Genomic DNA, 22754 nt, shown 5'->3' on the forward strand with positions numbered 1-22754 from the left:
GTGAGGCTCTGGTCACCTACAGCAGGTCCCCTGTACAGGTATGTGAGATGTCCATGTGACAAATTGAAAGTTCTAGAGATTGGGCAACTTGAGCTTAATGGCATGTCGTATATATATATATGTATCTACCTAAAATGCTACTGGTCAAGTTAGAAAGTATTTACAGCTCCATAGTCATATGTGTGTGTGTGTGTGTGTGTGTGTGTGTGTGTGTGTATTTTTAAAGAAAGGTAAAAAAAAATTTAAAATAAAATATTTTAAAGAAAGTTAATAAAATAAACACGTGTAATTACATACTAACATCCTATTAAGACCTGGAGTAAAATGAGTAAAAAAGATTGACACTAAGTGGCACAAATAAGACTATAAATAACTTCATGTGAACTAAGATTTTTGTCTCCAGATGAGACAGGGCAGGTTTTGCTGCCAAAGTGCTGCAAAAAAAAAAACAAAAAAAAAAAACAAAAAAAACAAAAACCTTTTGGGTTTTCAGTGCTTTTTGATTCTGGAATTACAGGTAAAGGATTGGGAACCTGTAATGATTTCCTCCCATGGGCCATTTATAGGGTCAGAACTCTGGGGAGCAACATGTAGAAGACAAAATAAAAACCAAAATGGAAAAATCTGTGTAACAAACAGCCTTAGCCACTGAAACAGTTCCTATTTGCTAAGTATAAACTCTTCAGATATTCTTCTCGAGCTATTTTACGACTCTCCTCTTTCAGGTAGGTGCCAATCAGAACAGTGCATGATTTTTGTAAAGGGGGAAATTAAAAGTGGCAAGGAGCCCCTGAGGTCAGCCCAGGGCCCATACGGGGTTACAAAGTTGATGGTATACATTCAGGGCGCTAAGTTCCCGGTGACCAGGACGACCTTGTACATAGAAGAAAACTTTGTGAGTTTTTCCCTCTATTCAGCAAATTTTGTTTCTCAGGTAAACATGTTTTGGAACAAGAGTGGGAGTTCAGCCTCAGTGTTAATGTCAATATGAGAGTTCCCAGATAGATTGAATCTTCATAGCTCTTTGGAGCACATAGAAATATTGCATTTATTCTCAGTAACATCTGACATCTAGAAGGTACAAACAGATAAAATAGTAATAACCTGAACAATGTTCCTCTTTCAATGAATATTTATTAAACCTTTCGTGTCGGAAGCTTCGAAACAATCTAAACAGAAACGGGTATGTAGGTTGCCTCGGTGTTAATGAGCTGCTGCTGTGGGTCCCTGGTCCTCGCGTCCCCAGGGTCCCAGCTCCTCCTCCCGGGGCTGGGGGCCGCTCGGCCCTCCGCAGCGGGGCTCCGGCCACCAGGGGGCGCTGCGGCCCCCTCTCCCGGGAGCGGCCGAGCCAGCCCGGTGGGTGTTTCTCTCCCTCTCGCGCTCTCTCCTCCCGGCCTCACATCCGGGTCTGGAGCGCGGCCGCCGCTGTCAGTGTTGGTGCGGGCGCGTCGGGGGCCGGGCCGGGGCGCAATAAATGGCGGCGGAGGGAGGCGGAGCGGCGGCCACGCTCAGCTCGGAGCCCCCGAAACTTTAGACTCGAAGCCCCACAACTTTCCGGGAAGTGCCGCCGCTCCGGGGGCGTGGACGGAAGGGGAAGCCGAGGCGGGAAGTCTGGGGGGAAGCGGCGGGGAGCCGGGGAGCCTCGAACCCGCGGCGGGGGCGGTGGTGGAGTCTGCCCGTGCCTCGCGCCGCCGCGGCCCCCGCCTCCTTCCCCGCGCCCTCCCCTCGGTCGCGGAGCCGGAGCCGCGCGCCGAGCCGAGCCCGGGACTGCGCGGGGCCTCGCAAGCGGCGCCGCGCCGAGCCCAGCCGGGCCCCCTCCTCGCGACCTCCGGGCCCTGTTGCTCGGGCGCCCCCCGCGCGCGTGAGGCCGGGGTTGGGGCTCCTCGCGGCTTCTCGGGGCGAGGAGGAAGCCGGGCCGCGCGCAGCCCCCGCCGTCCCGGGGTCGTGGGGCCGGGTCCCGGGTCTTGCATGCGGGGCGGGGCGGCCGTGAGCCGGAGGCGAAGATGGAAGGCTTAACGCTGAGCGATGCGGAGCAGAAATACTACTCGGATCTCTTCTCCTACTGCGACATCGAGAGCACCAAGAAGGTGGCGGCCAACGGGCGGGTGCTGGAGCTATTCCGGGCCGCGCAGCTGCCCAACGACGTGGTCCTCCAGGTAACGCCGCCGCCCTCGCCTCTGGACGCGTCCTGGGCTCTGCCGGACGCCGACCGGTTGCTTCTCGGCGGCTCCGGCCTCTAGCCGCCCGCCTCCGGGGGTGGGGGTGGGCGCCGTTTCCAGCAGCGGCGGTGGGCTTGTGCCTCCAGGCTGGGGCCGCAGGTGCCCGGGCGGCCGGGACTCGCGCCGCGGTCGAGGGGGAGGGGTCGCTGTTAGAAGACAAAAGTCATGCGGGGATATGGTGGGGGTTGGGGGGCGGAGGTCTGTGTATTATCTCTCAAGAGCCTAAGTCCAGTATCTCTCGACTGCCCCTCAGAATCTGTTTTTCAACACTGGAAGAGCAACTTCAGATGAAGGATCTTGGATTGTGACCATGTCTTTGAATCCTAGATCCTGGTATATAACATAGCTCTCCGGAACCTGCAGAGTAGTAAAGTTACCGGTATAGGTAAAATGGGTTTTTGTTTTGTTTTGTTTTGTTTTTAATTCTTGAATTAACCAGCAGACGCCACAAAGTCGGTTTTGTAGGAATCGAAGAAGCAGTCTTCTTAAGGCAGCTGAATTCTTGAGGAGATAAAAATTTTTAATTTGTAGCTAGTAGTTTGCGAGTAGATATGTATGGAAAGAACTTGTAATTAACTATAGAACGTGTGGCTGATGTGAACTGGACAGTTTTCGATTGCCATTCGGTAACATTTGGTGGAACTTGTGGGTTCGGGTTGGGAGATAAGTATTGAGCAGCTGGAAGTCAAACGTGCATATTTGCCTCAATCAGATCTGTAGCACTAGAGGAGCAAGCAGAGTAAATTTTAAGCTTTCTCGATCACATCTGTTTTTAAAATAGAAGATTTCCTAGAAGTTCTTATCTAATGTATGTGGTGAACATTGTTGTTACTCTGTTTAATGATTCATAGTTGCTAGTCTGTCTAAACAGTGTATCAGGAGCAGGTTTTAAGCTTTCATCTTTATGATGATCCAAGCCACTTACCCACATCTTTAAAACTTAAAGCCATATGCTTGAGTATAATGTAGCATACTGCAGAGAGCACTGAATCAGGAGTTTTGAGGCCTGGATCTTTGACTCCATTCTGTTGTTCACTAGCAGTGGAACTTTGGGCCATGCACTTCCATTCTTCAAGTGTAAATGTGCGTATCTAAAGAATGAGAGTCAGGTTCCTTCTAACAGAAATTCTGGAAGTATAAAAATGTCCACAGAGGTCTCTATTTTGGAAGTTACCTGTGCATTAACTATGACTAAGTTGAATGAGTTCTGTCTTTTTGCATAATCTTGTATGTTTTATATTGCTTTTTAAAAAATCTTGGGAGAAAAAGTTGGGTGTCTTAGATACCAACAGCTAGGAGTCTCGAATTTGTGCTGCTGGAAACAGACAAAAATTAAGTATTTTAGGCTTTGCTGGCCACAAACAGTGTCTCTCCAATATTCTTTGTTTTTGTTTTTGCAACCCTTTAAAAATATAAAAACCATTCTTAGTTCAGGGTCATATGAAACAGGACCTATAGTTTGCTGACCCCAGCTAAAGAATGGTGGTGGCAGCGTGGGGTACTATACTCACCTCATATGGCTTTGGAGTTAGAGGTCTGGTCAGAACATGTTCATTAATGGTATTGCCCTTTTTTTTGTAGCAATAGCAAAACATACTTTCAAGTCATTTAGGAACTAAAATTAAGGCGAAACTTTCCAGGTTCTATTTTGGTTTATGTTTTTGGGGTGAGGGGAAGCTGAAATAAACTGACTTTAATATTTTTAATGGTGCTGGAAGACTTTTGGACTTTTAGTGTATTATTTAGGATAGATTAGCATTAATTAACCTTTGCTTGAAATACGTTTAATCAAGTTGCTTTCGCATTATGCTCAGTTTTATTAACATTCAAAAATAAATATCGGTTGCCTTTCAGTATAAAGGGCTTAAATAGTATAAATATTAAGGATTCAGGGGCGCCTGGGTGGTGCAGTCATTAAGCGTCTGCCTTCCGGCTCAGGGCGTGATCCCAGCGTTCTGGGATCGAGCCCCACATCAGGCTTCTCTGCTAGGAGCCTGCTTCTTCCTCTCCCACTCCCCCTGCTTGTGTTCCCTCTCTCGTTGGCTGTCTCTCTTTGTCAAATCAATCAATCAATCAATCAATCTTTAAAAAAAAAAAGGATTCAGTTACAGGTTAGAAGCTGTAGGAGCTCGCTGAAGCAGAACTCTTAACAGTAATATACTAAACAGTATTTTGGGTATCTTGAAAGCAGTTTACTTAAAAATTGGCCTAAGACATAAAATGTGAGACGAAGGGGAATATGGATTTAGTTCTCTTAAGAAAGTTTGGGATTGTGTGAAAACACAGCCGCCTGTTGCTTTCTAAGTGGGAAACATTTGGGTCAACTCGAATATATTGAGTTAGCTATTTAACTGGGCTGCGCATCGCAGGGCGTCAAAAGAGGAGTTAAAAATCTCTCAAGGACCTTGTAAACTACAGGGATACCCATGTGTAACATAAAGTACCATGTGAATGCATAGGAGAGGTACAAAGGAGGTATGATAAGGAAAGTCTCCTTGACTTAATTGAAATGGACTTTAAATTAGTATTGAGGGAGGGCAGTGGGATGGAGGACTTCCTGACAGAAAAAAACATGACGAAAGGTGGAAAGTGTAGGAGCCTTTTCAAGGAGTAGCAGATTTTTCAGGTTTTGCTGAAGCTGGAGTATGTCTTGGGGACAATGGAACATAGAGTTAGAAAGAGGCCGTCTTATATTTAGAAAGACCCTAAAGAACATGTAGAAGATTTCATATTTCAATAGGCACTGGAGACTCATTGTTGGTTTTCGGCCTTGAGTGAGAAGAGTGGAGTCAGGGGGAGGGAGGCTCGTGCAGTGGTCTGAAACAGATGCTGGGTAATGGGTGTCCAAACCAGGGTGACAACTGTAGAATGGGAAACAGATCTGGATGAACAGGTCTGAGTTACTGAAGGGCTGCTGGGTAGACACTATGTGAGGTGCTTTGTTGGATAATGTTTAATTGAGGCCAGATTATCAAGGCTGGGTGGAGAGCTTTGAACTAATTGTGAAGGTAACAGGGAGGTGTAGTTTAAGAGAAATGACTCATAAAAGCCGTGCTTTATAAGACCTTTAGGAGATCAGTGCAACAGGAGTTAGAGGGAAGAAGCTGGAGATGAATTTGGGGATCCATTCTCTGTTGCATGTTAAAAGTGGTGAGGAACTGGGTCATGGTGCTCAGATGCAGGAGTTGGGGGACATCGTGGGGAGGATGATTTTGCCTCCCCAGGGGCATTTGGCACTGTCTGCAGACCTTTTTGTTGTCAAAACGTGCAGGGAAGGAGCAGTTGTACTGGCATTTAGGGGCGAGAGGCCGGTGTTGCTGCCAGGCACCCTACAATGCACAGGACGGCCTCCACAGCAAGGGTGATCTGGGCCCGGATGCCAGTCAGTGGTGCTGAGATTGAGAAAACCTCACCTGGACTCTGGTGGTAACAGTGGGACCGAAAATGAGGCAAGAAATTATGAGAGTAGAATTGATGGGCCTGGGTTACCTGGTGATATTTAGATGAGGGGAGAATAGAGCAAGGATTGGTCTCTGTTGGACACCACTCCCCACATAGAAAAGGGGCAGGAAGAGAGCCCGATTTTAAAAAAGATACTGGCAAGTTTGATTTCCGGCATTTGAGATGGAAGTGGAAGTCTCTAGGAGATAGTTGGAGACTCATGGACATTTGTCCGCACGGAGTGCTTGTTCTTACAGTGAAATTCAGGTATTTGGGTCTCTTCCTCTGCCTTTCTCACCTAAGTATCTCAGGAGTAGGGGACGGACAGCTTACACTGTGAGCATGCATGTACACATCAGGGCTTTGATTGATGTAGTAGTTGTCAGCATTTGTTAATAAAAGTCATGAGAAGGCTGAGTCATCTGGGGGAATGAGTATAGAGAACAAAGAACAGAGGGCCCAGAACTGAAGGAGGAAGGAGCTGGCGTGTTACGTGCCTTTTACCGGGCAAGTCATTTTCATGCAGGAACTCTTTGATCCTTACAAGAACACGGTGAAGGGGGTGTTATTTTTATTTATTAACTAGGAACATGATAGGCAGAGAAGTTAAATAATTTGTTAGTGAATAAAGCATCTCTCCTTTACCATTATTCCTTGCTACCTTTCAGCTTTTTCTTACTTTCACTGTTCATGTGATTGGTTTGCCCATAGCTCTTCTGAAGAGTAGAGATTAGAGATTGTTTGATTTTGAGTTATGTATGGATTTCCTTCTTTGCATAGTGAATAGTTTTATGTATGATGCTGTCTTGAGACACAGCGACTTAAGAGAAATAGGAAGATTCTTGTAGTTGGTATCTTGTGCACACAGAGACACAATTTATATTACAACTGTCAGACAGATATCTTAAAGTATATTCATTACACTGGTTTTGGAATAGTAGAGTAAGACTTGTGCTGAGTTTAAAGGTTTGTTTTTGGAGACAGTGTGTCAGTACACAAAGTGAATGAGCTGAAGCTTTGTAGAATTATGCTCCACAGTTGGGGCGCCTAGGTGGCTCAGTCGTTAAGCATCTGCCTTTGGCCCAGGGCGTGATCCCAGGGTCCTGAGATCCAGCCCCACATCAGGCTCCTCCACCGGGAGCCTGCTTTTTCATCTCCCACCCCCCCTGCTTGTATTCCCTCTCTCGCTGGCTGTGTCTCTCTCTGTCAAATAAATAAAATCTTAAAAAAAAAAAAAAAGAATTATGCTCTGCAACAGAGAGGAACAGGACTGAGTGGAGAAAAATTTGGTTCATAGGATTTAATCATGAGGAATTTTGCTCTTTGCTGAGCAAAAAAAAAAAAAAAAAAGCATTTATTGTCTTAAAAATCGGAAGTAATTTATTTTTTTAAGATTATGGAAGGTATGCTACTACACTAATAAATATGTTTTGTTAGCTTTTACTTAAAGCCTCTATTTTGGGAAATGTTTTAAAACTTAATATAGACTTTTGAGAGCATAATAGCTTGATAAAAGTTCTAGTACTAATCTTTCATTGAAGGTTATAACCAATGTACCCCTATTCATGAAGCTCAAGAAATCTTTAGGTCATTTGTGTTGAACAACATCTCGGTAGAATATTTGAATAATATGTTAATTTAATGGATGAAAAATGACAACAATGAAATATAAACCATTTTGTCTTTCTCTTGAAATTTGTTCAATTATAAGATCTACTCATTAGTGATAATATTAAAATAGGGAAGCAGAGCCTTGTTTGTTGAAAGTTTTAAATTTAATATAAATAAATGTCAGGTTTGTTATTTTGGAGTAGTGATTTCTTTTTTTTTTTGTAATTTCTGAATCACGATAATAATTACAACAAACTACAAAAATAATCTTGCTTAATCATACACTTTCTATACACAGTTGAAAAAACATATCATACTGTTTGTGAGAGAAGTCATACTTAATGGCTTTCTGTAGTGTCATATTTACTTTTTAAATTCCTTTTTCCTATATCAGATCAAATGCTGGTTTTAGTCTTTTCGTTTTGTTTTTAAATTAATAGCCCAGAACTAGAGTCTTAGTGTTTGGGTCAGCATTTTGATGGAGCTGTAAGAGAGGCTGGTAATGAGGAGCACCAAACACGGGAGGCAAGTTCCAGTCCTGTCTTTAGCTAGCCTTGTGACGGTTTTAAACAGATCACTTAATGTCATGGATTTTCGTTCTCACAGCCTGAAGTGATTGGATTGGGTTTTTCAAACAAAGGTGTTACAGTGTCGAAATGGCCCCTCTAGTCAACCACACCCTTAAGAACATAGCACACAGTGTTGAAATTAGTTGTTCCACAGTTTTAACGCATTGATTTGTTACATTCTTGTGGAGATTCGAAGAGAATCTCAGCCTGGGTTGCTGAAGTGACTCTCTCTCTCTCTCTCTCTCTGAACTAATGAAAGGGTTGTAAGGCCCATGGTTTCTCATTCTTCAAGATACTTGGCCAGTGAAAATTTGAAGTGGGTGGTAAGAGTTCGCACTTCTCATCTTTTCCTTCGTAGATATTTCATTTTCTGCAGCCTTTCCTGTGATAGATGTATCTTCATTCATCTTTTCCCTCCTTTACCTTTATATAAAGAATCTATGTCTGATGGGTTGCATATGTAGGCATGACATAAAAATCAGTATGTAATAAGAACTTTGGGTCAGAAATCTTTTTTTAGGTTCATACCATATACTAAGTTTCATTGAGATTTAGTAAATTATGGGACTTAGGCCTTTAAAAAAATACTATATCTATCTATCTATCTTTTTATCTATATTTTTTGAGATTTTATTTATTTATTTATTTGAGAGAACGAGAGTGAGAGAGAGAACATGAGCAGGGCGGGGAAAGGCAGTGGGAGAGGGAGAAGTAGACTCCCCGCTGCACAGGGAGCCCTAGGTGGGGCTCGATCCTGGAACTCCAGGATTATGACCTGAACTGAAGGCAGACACTTAACTGACTCAGCCACCCAGGCATCCCCCCAAAATACTGTATCTTTTCTTCATTTTGTTTCAAGAATTGACTTTATGTTGAATTTGAGTCTACCCTGTTAAATGATGAAGCCAGAATTTATTAGATTATGTATCTTCTAACTCTTTTGGATTGCAGTTTCCTTTGAAATTCTGGTGCACATATTAGACATCTACTTAGAAAACACAGTTCACAAAATTGTGCATATAATTTGGGGTTGCTAGCCTTCCTCCAATTTAGTCAAGCTCATCCCACGGACCTCTGCATTAAGAAAGTTTTGAGGAAGAGCAAACCTGTGAAGTACTAAACATAATGTCTTTCTTAAGTCAGTTTTGTATATTTTCATGAATACTTCTTGATGGCTACTATTTATATTCAGGGTGTATATATCTCTATAGATATATATAGCAGTGATAAAAAATCAGAAATCTTTCCTGCCTTCATGGATTATGTTAATGTTAAGAAAGAAAAGAACTGTGTACAGTTAATAGAGAATCATTGCAGACTCCAGGGGTCTACTTAGTTTTAAAGGAAGGTTCCTCTGAGGAGACGTAGACAGAAATAAGGGAGTAAGAATGAGATGTTTCACAAAGAGGGAAAGCATGTGAAGGGCCTGAAGCTTGAAGAGCTGAATGTGTTGGGGGAAATGAAAAGCTGGAGCGCTATGGTGGGGGGGATGGACATAGCAGGCACCGCGTACTGCAGGGTCTTGTACACAGCATTAAGGAGTTTGGATTTGAAAATATGAAAAGTTTTTAGTAAGGGAGTAGCATCATCTGAATTATGTGTTTTAAAGATTACCCTGCCGTGTAGAGAAGAGAATACCGGGACAAACAGAAACAGATTGGCCAGTGGATACGCAGTAGCTCAGATGGGAGACGATAATGGCTTAGATTAGTGAGGTGGCTGTGGGATTGAGAGGAGTGGACATACTTGAGATATTTTGAGGCAGCAAAAATAGGAGGACATGATAATGGTTGGATACGGAACATAAGGGAGAACTCGGAGATATTGCTGGAGGTCACCATTATTGGATGGCGGGACGAGGTGTTTTCTTTTTATTTTTTTGTTCTGTTTTGTTCTGTTTTTTGGTGGAGGAGTAATGGTAAATTCAGTTATTTTTGTTTTTTGTCAGTCATAGGTACTCAGAATCCTGTATGATTGTCAGGTGGGCCTCTACCAGAGAGGATCAAAGATATTTGGCTTGGAGATGTCAATTTGAAGATTATCAGTGTATTATTAGTGATGCTTAAAAGCCATGAAAATAGTTGAAATCAGGGAGGAAGGGAAGGAAGTGACCACAGAGAGGGAAGAAGGATTGACTAGAAATAGAACCCTGAGGAGTCCACCACATTTCTAAGTTGGGTAAACTGGAAGGCCTCTAGGAAGGAGGCTAAGAAGGATAGTCAGAGTGGTTGTAAGGAAATCAGGGATGTATATCGGATTATGTCATGGATCCTAAGTAATGCGAGTATTTCAAGAAAAGAATAGTTAACTGTATTAGTTTGGTGGAGAGGTTGAGAAGATGTGGGCAGAAATATGGCCATTAGATTTGGCAGTCTGGAGGTCATCAGTAACTTTGATGAGCCAGTCTCATGGACTGGAAGAGGTGGAAGCCAGATTTGAGTGACTTGAGGGATACCTGATGGCCCAGGAATTAGAGATAGGGTGTATAGATTGCTTTTTGAAGAAGTTTATAGATGAAATAGGCATGGGGTAGAAGTTGGAGGTATATGAAGATATAAAGGAAGTCTTTTGTTTATTTTTTTGAGTATAAAAAATACTGCAGCATGATTTTAATTGTTAGGATTAATAAGGGAAGAAAGGAAGATGAGGAGAGGATATTGAAAAAAACAGGATAGTTCAGAATTCTGACTACAGGATGGTCTTAACGGAAGAGGGATCCCTTCCTCAATTTTAAAAGGGGAGAAGGAAGAACACGGGTATAGAACCAAGTAGGTACATAGATTGAGTGGAGGAAAATTAGGGTATTCTAGCCTAACGGTTTCTATTTTCTTTACAAAGTGAGGCAAGATTAACAGTTTAGTGGGAACAATCTGAATATGAAAGTAACAAAAAATCTATTTACAGTAGCATCAAAAAGAATAAATATTTAGGAATAAATTTAACAAAAGATGGGGTACCTGGCTGGCTCAGTTGGTAGAGCATGCAACTCTTTTTTTTTTTTTTTTTTTTTTTTTTCAGTAGATCTTTCTTTTTATTTATTTATTTATTTATTTATTTATTTTTTTTAAATGATTTTTTATTATATTAAGTTAGTCACCATACAGTACATCCCCGGTTTCCGATGTAAGGCTCGATGATTCATTAGTTGTGTATAACACCCAGTGCACCATGCAATACGTGCCCTCCTTACTACCCATCACCGGTCTATCCCATTCCCCCACCCCCCTCCCCTCTGAAGTCCTCAGTTTGTTTCTCATAGTCCATAGTCTCTCATGTTTCATTCCCCCTTCTGATTACCCCCCCCTTTCTTTATCCCTTTCTTCCCCTACCGATCATCCTAGTTCTTATGTTCCATAGATGAGAGAAATCATATGATAGTTGTCTTTCTCTGCTTGACTTATTTCACTTAGCATTATCTCCTCCAGTGCTGTCCATGTTGTAGCAAATGTTGAGAACTCGTTCTTTCTGATAGCTGAGTAATATTCCATTGTATATATGGACCACAAAGAGCATGCAACTCTTGATCTCGGGGTTGTAAGTTTGAGCCCCACAATGAATGTAGAGGTGACTTAAAAATAAAATCTTTCAAAACACCAAAATTTTTATATTACAAACCATTACTAAGGGATATTGAAGATTTAAATAAATGGAAAGGGTGACACAGTTGGTTAAGCATCCCAACTTGTGGTTTTGGCACAGTTCCAAATCTCAGGGTTGTGCTCTGCGCTGATTGTGGAGTCTGCTTGAGAGGATCTCTCCCTCTCCTTCTGCCCTCCTGCTCTTGCTTTCTCTCTCTCTAATAAATAAATAAATAAATCTATAATTAAATGGAGAGACAGTCTGTGTTCATAGGTTGGAAGATTGATGTTGTTAAGATGGCAGTCGTCCCCAAACTTATCTGTAGATTCAGCAAAATCCCTATCCAAATCCAACGAGGCGTTTTTGTAGAAATTTGTAAAGCAGAGACTAAAATTTATAAGGAAATGCAAAGGACCTAGAATAGCCAAAACAATTTTGAAAACAAATAAAATAGAAGATTTGCTCTCCCTAATTTTAAAATTTACTATAATCTATGGTAATCAAGACAGTATGATTGACGTAAGACTAAGCATGAGGGACACCTGGGTGACTCAGTTGGTTAAGCATCTGCCTTCAGCTCATGTCACGATCCCAGGGTCCTGGGATTGAGTCCCGAGTCGGGCTCCTTCTTCAGTGGGGAGCCAGCTTCTCCCTCTGCCTGCCTCTGTGTCTCTCTCCCTCTCTCTGACAAATAAAGTAAAATATTTTGTTAAAAATAAAGTTGTTGCCCATCAGGGAAAAAAAAAAGACCAAGCATGAAAATTAATAGAACAGAAATGAGAGTCCAGAAATGAAACTTTAACATTTATAATCACCTGGTTATTGAAAAAGTGCTAGGATAGTTTAATGGGGGAAGGATAGTCTTTTCAACAAAAGGTGCTGGGACAATTAGATATCTGTATGTTTAAAAAAAAAATGGACTTGGGCATATTGTTGTATATACTTCACACCATATACAAATATTATCTTAAAATAGATCATAGACTTAATTATAAAATCCAAAACTATAAAAATTCTAGGAGATATTAGAGAAAATCCTTATGATCTTGTGTTAGGCAGAGTTCTTAGATGACACCAAAAGCATGAATCATAAAAGAAAATACTGACAAATTAGACTTCATTAAAATGTTTAAAAACTTTAGCACTTCAGAGGTTACTTAAGAAAGTAAAAAGACAAGCCACGGATTGGCGGAAAGTAGTTGCATATTACAAACATGGTAAAGGTCTTTAATCTAGAATATATATAAAAAAATTTTACAACCCAGTTATAAAGAAAAAAAATAAAAAATGAGCAAAAGATTTTAACAGATATTTCACCAAAGGAGACAGTATAAATGGCCAATAAGCATGTAAAATGATGTTCAACATTATTAGTCATTAAGGAAATGCAGATTAAACCACAGTGGTGTTGTCACACACCCACAGGAATGAATATAATTAAAAAGACTGACATTACATGGTGTTGTGGAGAAACTGGAACTCTTATACACTGCTCTTGGAAATGTAAATGGTATAGCCATATTGGAAAACAGTTTGGCTGTTTCTTAAAAAGTTACAGATAAGCTTATCTTATGAATTAGCAGTTCTACTCGTAGGGATCTATCCAAAAGAAATGAAAATGTGTACACTCGAAGAATTGCTAAAGTCTGTTAGCAGCATTATTCACAGCAGTCAAAAATTGGAAAGCAATCCAGCTGTCCATCAAATGGTGAATGGATAAACAAAATATAGTATATCCATACAGTGAAATACGATTCTGTAACAAAAAGGAACAAATTACAAAATACTACAACAAAGATGAATGTCAAAAACATAAGTGATAGAAGCCAGATACAAAAGAGTACATATTTGTGGTTGCATTTATATTAAATGTCTAGAAAAGGCATATCTATACAGAATAGTGGTTACCCAAGGCCAGGGTAGGACTGGAAACACTGGAGGAAAACATTTGGGGTGACGGTAAAGTTCTAACATTGGATTGTGGTAATGATACACGACTCTATGAATTTTCTTACAATTCAATGAATCATACACTTACCATGGCTAGATTTTATGGTATATAAATTATACCTCAGAACTACACATTTTTTTTGAAAACAGTTTTGCAGGGTGAGGGGAATGTATGAAATAGTCATTTTGGAGGATGTGAAGGTGAGTGTGGTAGAGAATAAAGGACCCTCTACTGTCTGAATAATACAGTTCTAATTACAAAACCTCAATATCAATGTCACTTATATAATCTGACAGTTGTTAAGGGCCTTATGCTCTAGATATCATATGAAAGGTGATATATTGATAATTATGTGTAGAAGAGACTGCCATATGAAGATTCATTACAACCAAGTATATTTACATGAAGCACCAGTACTGGAATAATAATTCTGTCTTACATTTATTCACTGCTTTCTTTGTGCTGGCTCTGCCTGCCTCATATATACTAGATTTTTTTATGTGTACGTTATTTAATAGATTTAGAAGGGGTTGAGAAAGTTGTGATTTAGAATGAATTAAGACCACTTTCACATGATGTGATGAGCACTGGGTGTTATACGCAACTGATGAATTATTGAACACTACATCTGAAACTCATGATGTACTGTATGTTGGCTAATTGAATTTAAATTGAAAAAAAAACAGGTTTTGTTGACTTTGGGTAGTATGCTGAACTTCTGTACACTTAATTCAGATATCTTAATTTTTTGGAAAATCACAGAAATGTAATGCCTCAAAAATAATCTGAGTTTGACTTAATCATGCCTGATAAGTAGTAATTTAATCAAATAGTAGTTTTAATCTACAGGAAGGACTACTTCCGGTCATCTTCTATTAAAATAATTACTGTTGGTACTCTTGGTTTCCACTCAGGTCATGATCTCAGGGTCCTGGGGTGGAGTCCTGCCTGGGGTTTGTGCTCAGTATGGAGTCTGCTTAAGATTCTCACTGCCCCTCACTACCCGCTCCCTGCACCCGCGCACATGCGCGTTCTGTCCCTCTCAAATCTTAAAAAAAAAAAAATCACTGTCACTATCATGAATTTTTTTGTAGGCTAAAAGCTGCCTTTTTTTCTGGATTTATTTATTTATTTATCTATCTGTCTTATCTAATCTAGCAGCGCGCTTGCTCACGGGAGCACAAGCAGGGGGAGCAGCAGGCAGAGGGAGAAGCAGGCATCCCGCTGAGCAAGGAGCCCAATGCGAACTCAATCCCAGGACCCTGGGATCATGATCTGAGTCGAAAGCAGAGGCTTAACCACCTGAGCCACCCAGGCTTTCCAGGCTAAAAGCTTCTAATGTTACTTTGAAGCACTGATTTGGTGTCTTTGTGTTTCTGAATTGTTGTATATCCAGTCTGAGTTTGCATAAGTAGATCTGGGACCCAATCCCCATAATCATATGAATATACTGCGTTGGATAAAAAATAGCTAATAGCACTGATCTAAAAGTGATTATTGCTTTTTGTCCATGGATTATGTCATACGTTGTATGTGGAAATAGAAATCTCTGTGTCTTTGAAAAAAGAAATCATTGTCTAGAAACTATTTAAGTATTATTGATTTTTCTTTGTGTCTCATTTATGACTAGAAGGATCAGAGGGTTGTTTAAACTCAAGTGTTTATTGATATAGTATTTTTTAATAGTTGATTTAGAAGAATTCATATTTAGAGCACGTGGATGGCTCAGTTGGTTAAGCGTCTTGTTCTTGATTTTGGCTCAGGTTACGATCTCAGGGTTGTGGGATGGAGCCCTACCTACTTCGCGCTCTGTGCTGAGAATGGAGCCTGCTTAAGATTCTCTCTCCCTCTCCTTCTGTCTGCCCCCTCCTTCTCTCTTTCCTCTCTTACAAATTCTTCTTCTTCTTCTTCTTCTTTTTTATTTTTAGAGCACTTAATTATATCCCATAGAAAAATATTTAATTATAACACCCTTGTAATATTCTGTCAACAAGTATCGAGTATGGTATAGCCAGAATAGGAATGTGACAATTCTAGGTTTGACTCTCTGTTTGGTACTTATTAACTCTCTTGCTCTGGAGAGAGTTTCAGGAAAACTCTAAGGTCTTAAGTGAGAATACCTAAATCTCTATGACAAAAGTGCATAGAGACTTTTGAACACTCCCATTTCCTTGTTTGTGGACTGAGGATAATACCAGATAATACCAGAGTGGAGTGTAAACATCTAGCAAAGTGCCTGGTTCTAAGAGGGTGATCAAATAAGTTTCATTAAGTCAAGCTCTGCTTATATGAGAAAACTCATAATTTATAGGATCTTGGCTTTAATAGTAAAAGTCTCCCCATATTTCTTCTAAGCCTAGATTTATACCTTTTATTATTTTTGTTATGTGAAATTAATAATAACTGCCCCCAATCTTTTGATCCTATCAGTAATGCCATTTGTTTCACCCTTTTACTATGGAATTAGAGGATTTGTCCTCCTGAAATGAAGTGTACCACCAAAAGGCTATAATAAAGGATGATTTTAAGGATTTGAGCTGATGTAGCTTGCGGAATGGTGATAACCATTAACAGAAATAGAGAAGTGAGGAGGATTCTATAGTTTTGTGGGGAGACATTGTACTGAATTTTGGATGTGCTCAGTGAGATGCCATGTTCGGTCCATCTGTGTTAGCAAAAATCAGTGGGCATTTCAAAGCTTGAGAGTAGCAGCTGGGTGGCCTTAAAGCTTGTCCAGACTTGATGGTGGTTTCTGAATGAGGCCATTCACTAAAAATGAAGATTGCAAACTTCATTATATTTGAAATGTTCTTTCATGGTAAATGGAGAATTGCACATTTGTCATAGAGATTTAGGTATTCTCAGTTAAGACCTCAGAGTTTTTCTGAAATATTCTTGAGACCATTAACAAGGCAAGGTAGATGTGGAAGTGTAATATTTGCCTGAAATTAGTGTAGCCTCCAAAAAGTTGAACCTCGGATGTTAAATCCAGAAGCATTTACAGGTTTAATGTAAGGGGTTCACTAGCTATTTGCAAGCAGTTCCCAAAGTCATCCACACATGGTGTGATTGCATTTTGATTGAGGAGTACATCTTGGAGCTAGAATAGTCTAGCCTACCAGTTGCCATCAGCATCTCATTGCAGCTTTGTGGTTCTTATTTAACACAAGATCTCATTTAATCTTTATAATAAGCCTGCCAGGTATTGTTATTCCCGTTTCATTAATAAGAAAATGTATGCTTTTATGAAACTCTAGAATTAGTGAATTCTTGAAGGTTAGTGAACAAATTCCTTGAAGGCCAGTTACCCTGTAGCTGTAGCATTGCTATACCATTTTATTTTATTTTATTTTTTTATTTTTATTTTTTTTTAAGATTTTATTTATTTATTCGACAGAGATAGAGACAGCCAGAGAGAGAGGGAACACAAGCAGGGGGAGTGGGAAAGGAAGAAGCAGGCTCATAGCAGAGGAGCCTGATGTGGGGCTCGATCCTATAACACCAGGATCACGCCCTGAGCCGAAGGCAGACGCTTAACCACTGTGCTACCCAGGCGCCCCTGCTATACCATTTTAATTAGGGGATGGTTCTATTGAATCCTGCTCTCCGTATATTCAAAAGATATTTTTTCCTACTTAATATTCTCTAATAGCATTATTAATTAATTCAGCAATCACTATTAAACACCTATTATGCACCAATGTATGCATTCAGGGCACTGAGTATATAGAGATGAGTGAAATAGACTTGGTTCCTGCCCTTCTGGTAAACTTAAATCTTTTTTCCTAAGCTCCAGCAATCTAGCAGGGTAACTGTTACAATTAGGTTCATGACCGAATCCCATATATATTTTTGGGTAAATATTTGTTGAATGAATATTTGTTGAATGTTGAATGAGTGACCATAAATTTATCTTTTATTTTCAGAAGTATGTTTGCTTATCACTAACTTTAATAGATACTGTAATAATAATAAAATAATAACAGTATAACAAATGCTGTTGTGTAGTGCCTACTGTATGCCAGCTACTGTTTTGCCTCTTTACTAGTATTAATTCATGTAATTCTCAATGTGGGTACAGTTTATTATCCCTATTTTTAAAATGAAGACATGGAGAGGGTAAGTAACTTCTCTGAGATCACACAGCTAGTAAATGGTAGAGTTGGGATTAAGTAATCCTGTTTGTTACTGCTATGTTCTACTTCCTAAGTATTATATAATTAATACTTTTTTCAAGTTTTTATTTATTTATTTGGTAGGGAGAGTGAAAGAGCACAAACCAGGGGAACAGTAGCAGGAGAGGGAGAAGCAGGCTCCCTCATGCTCAGCAGGGAGCCTGACGTGGGGCTTGATCCCAGAACCCCAGGATCATGACCTGAGCTGAAGGCAGACGCTTAACCATCTGAGCCACCCAGGGGCCCCATGATTAATACTTATTATCCCACTTCTGTGCTTATGTCTTTGCCCTCTAACAAATCTAAAATCCTCTAAATCTCTAAATTTCCTTTTTGAAATTATTTGACATTTACAAACCATGTTGAGAGGCCCATACCTGCTTGCAGTCTGCCTCTAGTTGTGTGAGTCCTTTTAGAATCTAATAGCTGCAAGTCCTCTTTACCTGTGTCTTTCAGGCAGGTGTCTTCAAACATTTTGTAAATAAAACTTAAAAATAGGTTTTTCTGCTACACTTATTTAGGTAACACTGATTATTTTCAGTAGTTTGCTAAGTATATTAATAATTTTGTTAAAATAAAGGGATACAATTCAAAACTATTTTTCTGTAAAACTTTTATATAAAAACAAAGACCATTCTAATAGATTGTTAAACCGAACAGTTTTATTTGCTAAAGCAAAGTTAGTCAAGATCTCTTGAAATCTGGGTAACATTCATTCATCTGACTTTTTGAGGTCCTGCTCATTAGCTCCAGAGGGCAGAAACTTGGGAGAAAGTTCATGGAAATATGGTTTAGATCTTCTTAACATAGAGGCGGCATCTTATAGCATAGATACGAATAAGATCATCCAGGATAACTTTGCTGAGTAAAAGAAAGGTAGCAAGAGGAAGCCTGAGGTAGCTGCTTGGGGCTCTGGAGGGAAATGAGCAGAGAAGCAAAGAAAGAAAGAACGTGTCATGGAAGAGAGTAGTCTGTCACATGCTACAAAACATGCTCAGTATTGGGTTTCATGGAGGTATAAGAGTGGAAGTCAGATTACTTGCTGACAAGTTTATTACTTTCAAAAATATTTTTTAATTTAGACTTCTGCTTAACTCAAACTAGATTTTTCTTGTATATTCTCCACATTGTTACTGAGGTTTTATTTATTCTTCCTTGGTATCCAGAACAGATCCTTCTCATGCTGAGTCCATTTCTATTTTGAGATATATGCAAACTAACTCATTTTTTAAAGTCCTTTGGTTTCCTTTATAGTCGTTATCCCAGACATCTAATATTTATCTAAATAATCTGAGTCATCAAGAACATCTCTGTAATGTTGTATTGTGTTCCATGGAATTAGAAATGTATTTGAAATAATAACTCAAAAACATTATAATATACCACTCGTGCTTTGCTTTGTTTTGCTTTAATTTGACATCCTACTTCTTACTTTTCCCTAATCATCCCAATGCGATAACCCTCCTTCTATAATTTTCCCACACTGTTCTGTATGCTTGCACTTGTATACAACTTGTATACAGCCTCCTGTTCATGTGTGTATCTTTTCCTTGATAGGTGGCAAGCAACCTGAAAGCAAATATTAACTTACCTTATTTGTTTGCCTCACATCTCTGTTCACAGTAGGCACCCAAAACCTATTGAACTGGTTAGTTGGCACTTCAGGCCTTCATTCCTCATCAGTACATTGATGGGTCCTAGTCTGATGTCTTCATTGTATCATACTACTTTAAAAATTCCAAACAACAAGGACACCTGCATGCCTCAGTTCCTTAAGCGTCTGCCTTCCGGTCAGGTCATGATCCCAGGGTCCTGGAATCGAGTTCCACATCGGGCTCCCTGCTCAGCAGGGAACCTGCTTCTCCTTCTGCCTGCTGGTCCCCCTGCTTGTGTTTGCGCTCTCTCTCTCTGACAAATAAATAAATAAAATCTTAAAAAAAAAAAAAAGTTCCGAACGACAGTGTATGAGCCTCTTTGAACAATATGAAAACTCTGAGACAGGGTTGTATAGATCTTTCAATTAGACTGAGCATGCTAGTTAATACTTTTGAAGTTGTTCGTGTCCTTCTAATCAGATATAGTGAGCATGCCTACTAATAACTTTTAAGGCACTGTACCTCAAGGCTGTTCTCTTAACTTTTAAAGATAATCGTGGTTCACTTTAGTAGTAATCTTATGAGTTTTTCTGCCCTTCAGAGGTGTAATTTCTAATTTTTGAATTTGACAATAAGCAGAAAGTGGTAGACAACCTAAATAAGGAAATAGGTCTGTAGTTTCTAATTTAATTTAGTTGACACTTTGGGAGGGAAAGCATAGCATTCTCATAAAATGCCTGGCCTGGCAGCAGAGCTATCAAATCTGAGTAGTCCTGTCCACCAGCCTTAAAGTTACCTACCAGCTCACCCCCACATCTCGCAATCTTGTTTCCGATTATTCTCTTAACGTGGACTGTGTGTTCCCACCCAACAAATCTGTTTTCTGTTTCTCACAGTTACTTGCTCTTTATCAGCTTCTTTTCATCATGCTCCTTTCTTTATCTGCAGTACCCTCCCCCAACTTGCATCCTCCCCCTTTTTCAGAACATGAGTTAGCTTTTGTAGACTTTGGAAATCTAATTTGAACAACCTCGCCCTCACTCTGAGACTTGACTTTGTCTCCTACCCTACTTTTGCGTTTCGCACTAGGTTGCTTTTTGTTCATTTATGTCATTGTTTAGCTATTTTTCCAGTAGATTTACATCTTGACAATGTTGTAAGCAAACTGAGTAAAGTTCAGGTTTCTTTTCTTTCGTGACCTCATGATGTCCAGAGCAGAAAAAGCACATTGTAGATGTTTAGAAAACATAGCCAGCTTTTTCGGGTGAGCCAGTTGCTTAGCCCTGCTTATTGCTGCGCATTCATAGACGTGATTGGGATGATGAATTAAGGCAAGTCTGGACTCCTCACCCAGGGAAGGAAAAAGTGGGGGTGGTGAAGCTTGCCGCCTTGGATGTTCCTCTGCCAGCACTATGGGTGCTCTCTCTGCCCACCCCAGTCATTCTGGGCATGAGAAGAGAAGAGGAGGAGGTGGCAAGAACACGAACAAAGAGCACAGAATTCTCTGAGGTCTGACTTTGGTGCTTTGCTGACCGACATTGCCAGTTCCCCCTTCATCCCTTTCCTGACCTTCTCCTCCCCCCTCCCCCATTTCTTTTTTTATAGCAGAGTGACTGTAAGAGGTTTAACAAGAAACAAAACTGGGGATTGGTGGGCATGGAAAGAAAGAAATTATGGTAGAATCTGGGTATCTTGGCACTACAGCATATACTTTCTTTTATAAAATGGAATAACGCACAACTTCTGTTGAGTTCCAATGTCCCTGGCTGAAAGTGGAAGACCAGACCCACTTAAAAATGAGGGCTCGAGGCACACTCACATGATCTCACGCACAGATGGCACATTCCCTAGCACAGGCCATTGACACTTGTGCCACGTCAAAACGACAGGTTATACCATTTGTCATGGTCTGCATAAATCTCACAGGAATAATAGAAATTGCTAATGTGAACCCTTTGAAACATAAGGGCTTAGTGTTTTCTCTGCCTCCCTGCAAAAAGCTAACGAGTTAATAGCCAGAGGAAGGGAGTTTGTGTTGGCTTTTCTGTTACTACCCACAGTTTTGAACCCCTGGAGTTAGAAATCTTTTACTTTCCTCATCACATGTCTGCAGAGTCCCCCTAAGACTTGATTCTGGAGTGAATCCAGAGGTCACATTTCTCATTTGCATGTAACAAATGGTCAAAGTGGCATTGTCATAGTTACTAATTGTATCGTATCATGGCTATTTTCTACATAGTGCTCTTTTTTTTTTGCTTCCTCTCTTCATTTGACCCTGCACACCCGTGGAGCTGCCTTCCCTATTTTTCTTCTTCCTTTTACTGCTAAATAACAAATGACCCAGATTCTTCTCTACTGCCTATATACTCTCCTTAGCCATTAGTAATCTAACTTTTGTATTACCCCCACTCTCCCTTCCTTTTAAAAAAGGATATTCGTTGTTTTTTTTTTTAAGGGAGGGGCCGAGGGAGAAGGAGAGAGAATCTTAAACAGGCTTCACACCCCACACACGTGGAACTGACCTGAGGCTTGACTCGGGGCTCCATTTCACGACCCTGAAATCATGACCTGAGCTGAACTCAAGAGTCAGATGCCTAACCGACTGAGCCTCCCAGGTACCCCTAAAAAAGGATATTCTTAAAGTTCACTTTTATCCTAGTCACCGAATTCTTAGATCTTACTCTGTTTTACCACTTCCCTTGCAGTACACTGAATTACTTCTTGGTGGATATTCTCTTTTTTTTGCTCACCATGATCCTAAATTATTCTGATATTATATGTCTCTAGCATCCTGACTGACTGACTGCTGTGTCTCTTGTTCAGAATTAGCTTCGACTCCTCCTTTGACGACTCCTTTCCATTTTCCTCCGGCTCCATTTGATGCACCCTGTGAGATCCTTCAGATTTTCTCTTTGAAAGATGTCAGCTAATCATTCTTCTGTCTTTTGCATTACCCACCAGAGCTCTTGCCAGCTTGTTGCTGAGCTACTGTGGTAGCCTCCTAAATCTTAACTAGCTTTTCTGTAATTGGTAAAGAATAGACAAGGGAATTTCCAAAAACTTACATGGCACTCTTCAAAAATGCTCAGTGAAAACCAGTCACATTCAGAGCCCTTACCATTGAGTTCTGTCCGGTTTGCTACCTAGCCCCCACTACAGTCTCTGCTTTGACCTTCGGTGGCACTGCCCCTCCCCCTAGTCCCCAAAATTAGAATGCCTATCTTGTGTAGACTTAGCAAAAACCTGTCCATTCTTTAAGGTTCAGATCAGGCTTACTCCCCCCCCCCCCCCCCCGTAATAATATTTTCAACCTGTGGTAGTCCCTCTGTAATTCTTACAGTATCAAGCCCTAATTATGTAGCATCTATTATGAGCCAGATGTTGAACTATTTGGCATATGATTAATTTTAAACTTAGAGGACAGGCGTAATTTCTGTTTCATAGCCGAGAAACCTGGGGCTTCAGAGGTTATATGCTCAGCAGGAGCTGGGATTCAAATCCAGCTCCATTTGATGACAAAACTTTGTATTCAAGATGCCAACCATTTTGATGTGTAAAATTATAGCCTTATATCATGGCTTATCTTTTTCAATCGTGTGTTGTGTTTACAACTA

The 22754-nt window shown here is 40.4% G+C and overlaps 1 protein-coding gene across 5 annotated transcripts in view; it reads left to right on the forward strand.

Moving 5' to 3' along the window:
* The first annotated feature begins 1816 nt into the window (after positions 1-1816).
* The window catches only part of REPS1 (RALBP1 associated Eps domain containing 1), an 80966-nt gene continuing 60028 nt past the window's right edge, over positions 1817-22754 (forward strand). For 2 of the 5 annotated variants that reach the window (XM_026504903.4, XM_026504904.4), the window contains exon 1: positions 1817-2156. In XM_026504903.4, the coding sequence (XP_026360688.1) occupies positions 2004-2156 (153 nt within the window). In that variant the 5' untranslated portion in view covers positions 1817-2003. The remainder of the gene's footprint in view (positions 2157-22754) is intronic. The other 3 variants (XM_026504902.4, XM_026504907.4, XM_026504906.4) reach the window with 3 other exon arrangements.

This window comes from Ursus arctos, unplaced genomic scaffold (assembly GCF_023065955.2).
Source record: "Ursus arctos isolate Adak ecotype North America unplaced genomic scaffold, UrsArc2.0 scaffold_13, whole genome shotgun sequence".
In the NCBI taxonomy this organism is placed as follows: Eukaryota; Metazoa; Chordata; class Mammalia; order Carnivora; family Ursidae; genus Ursus; species Ursus arctos.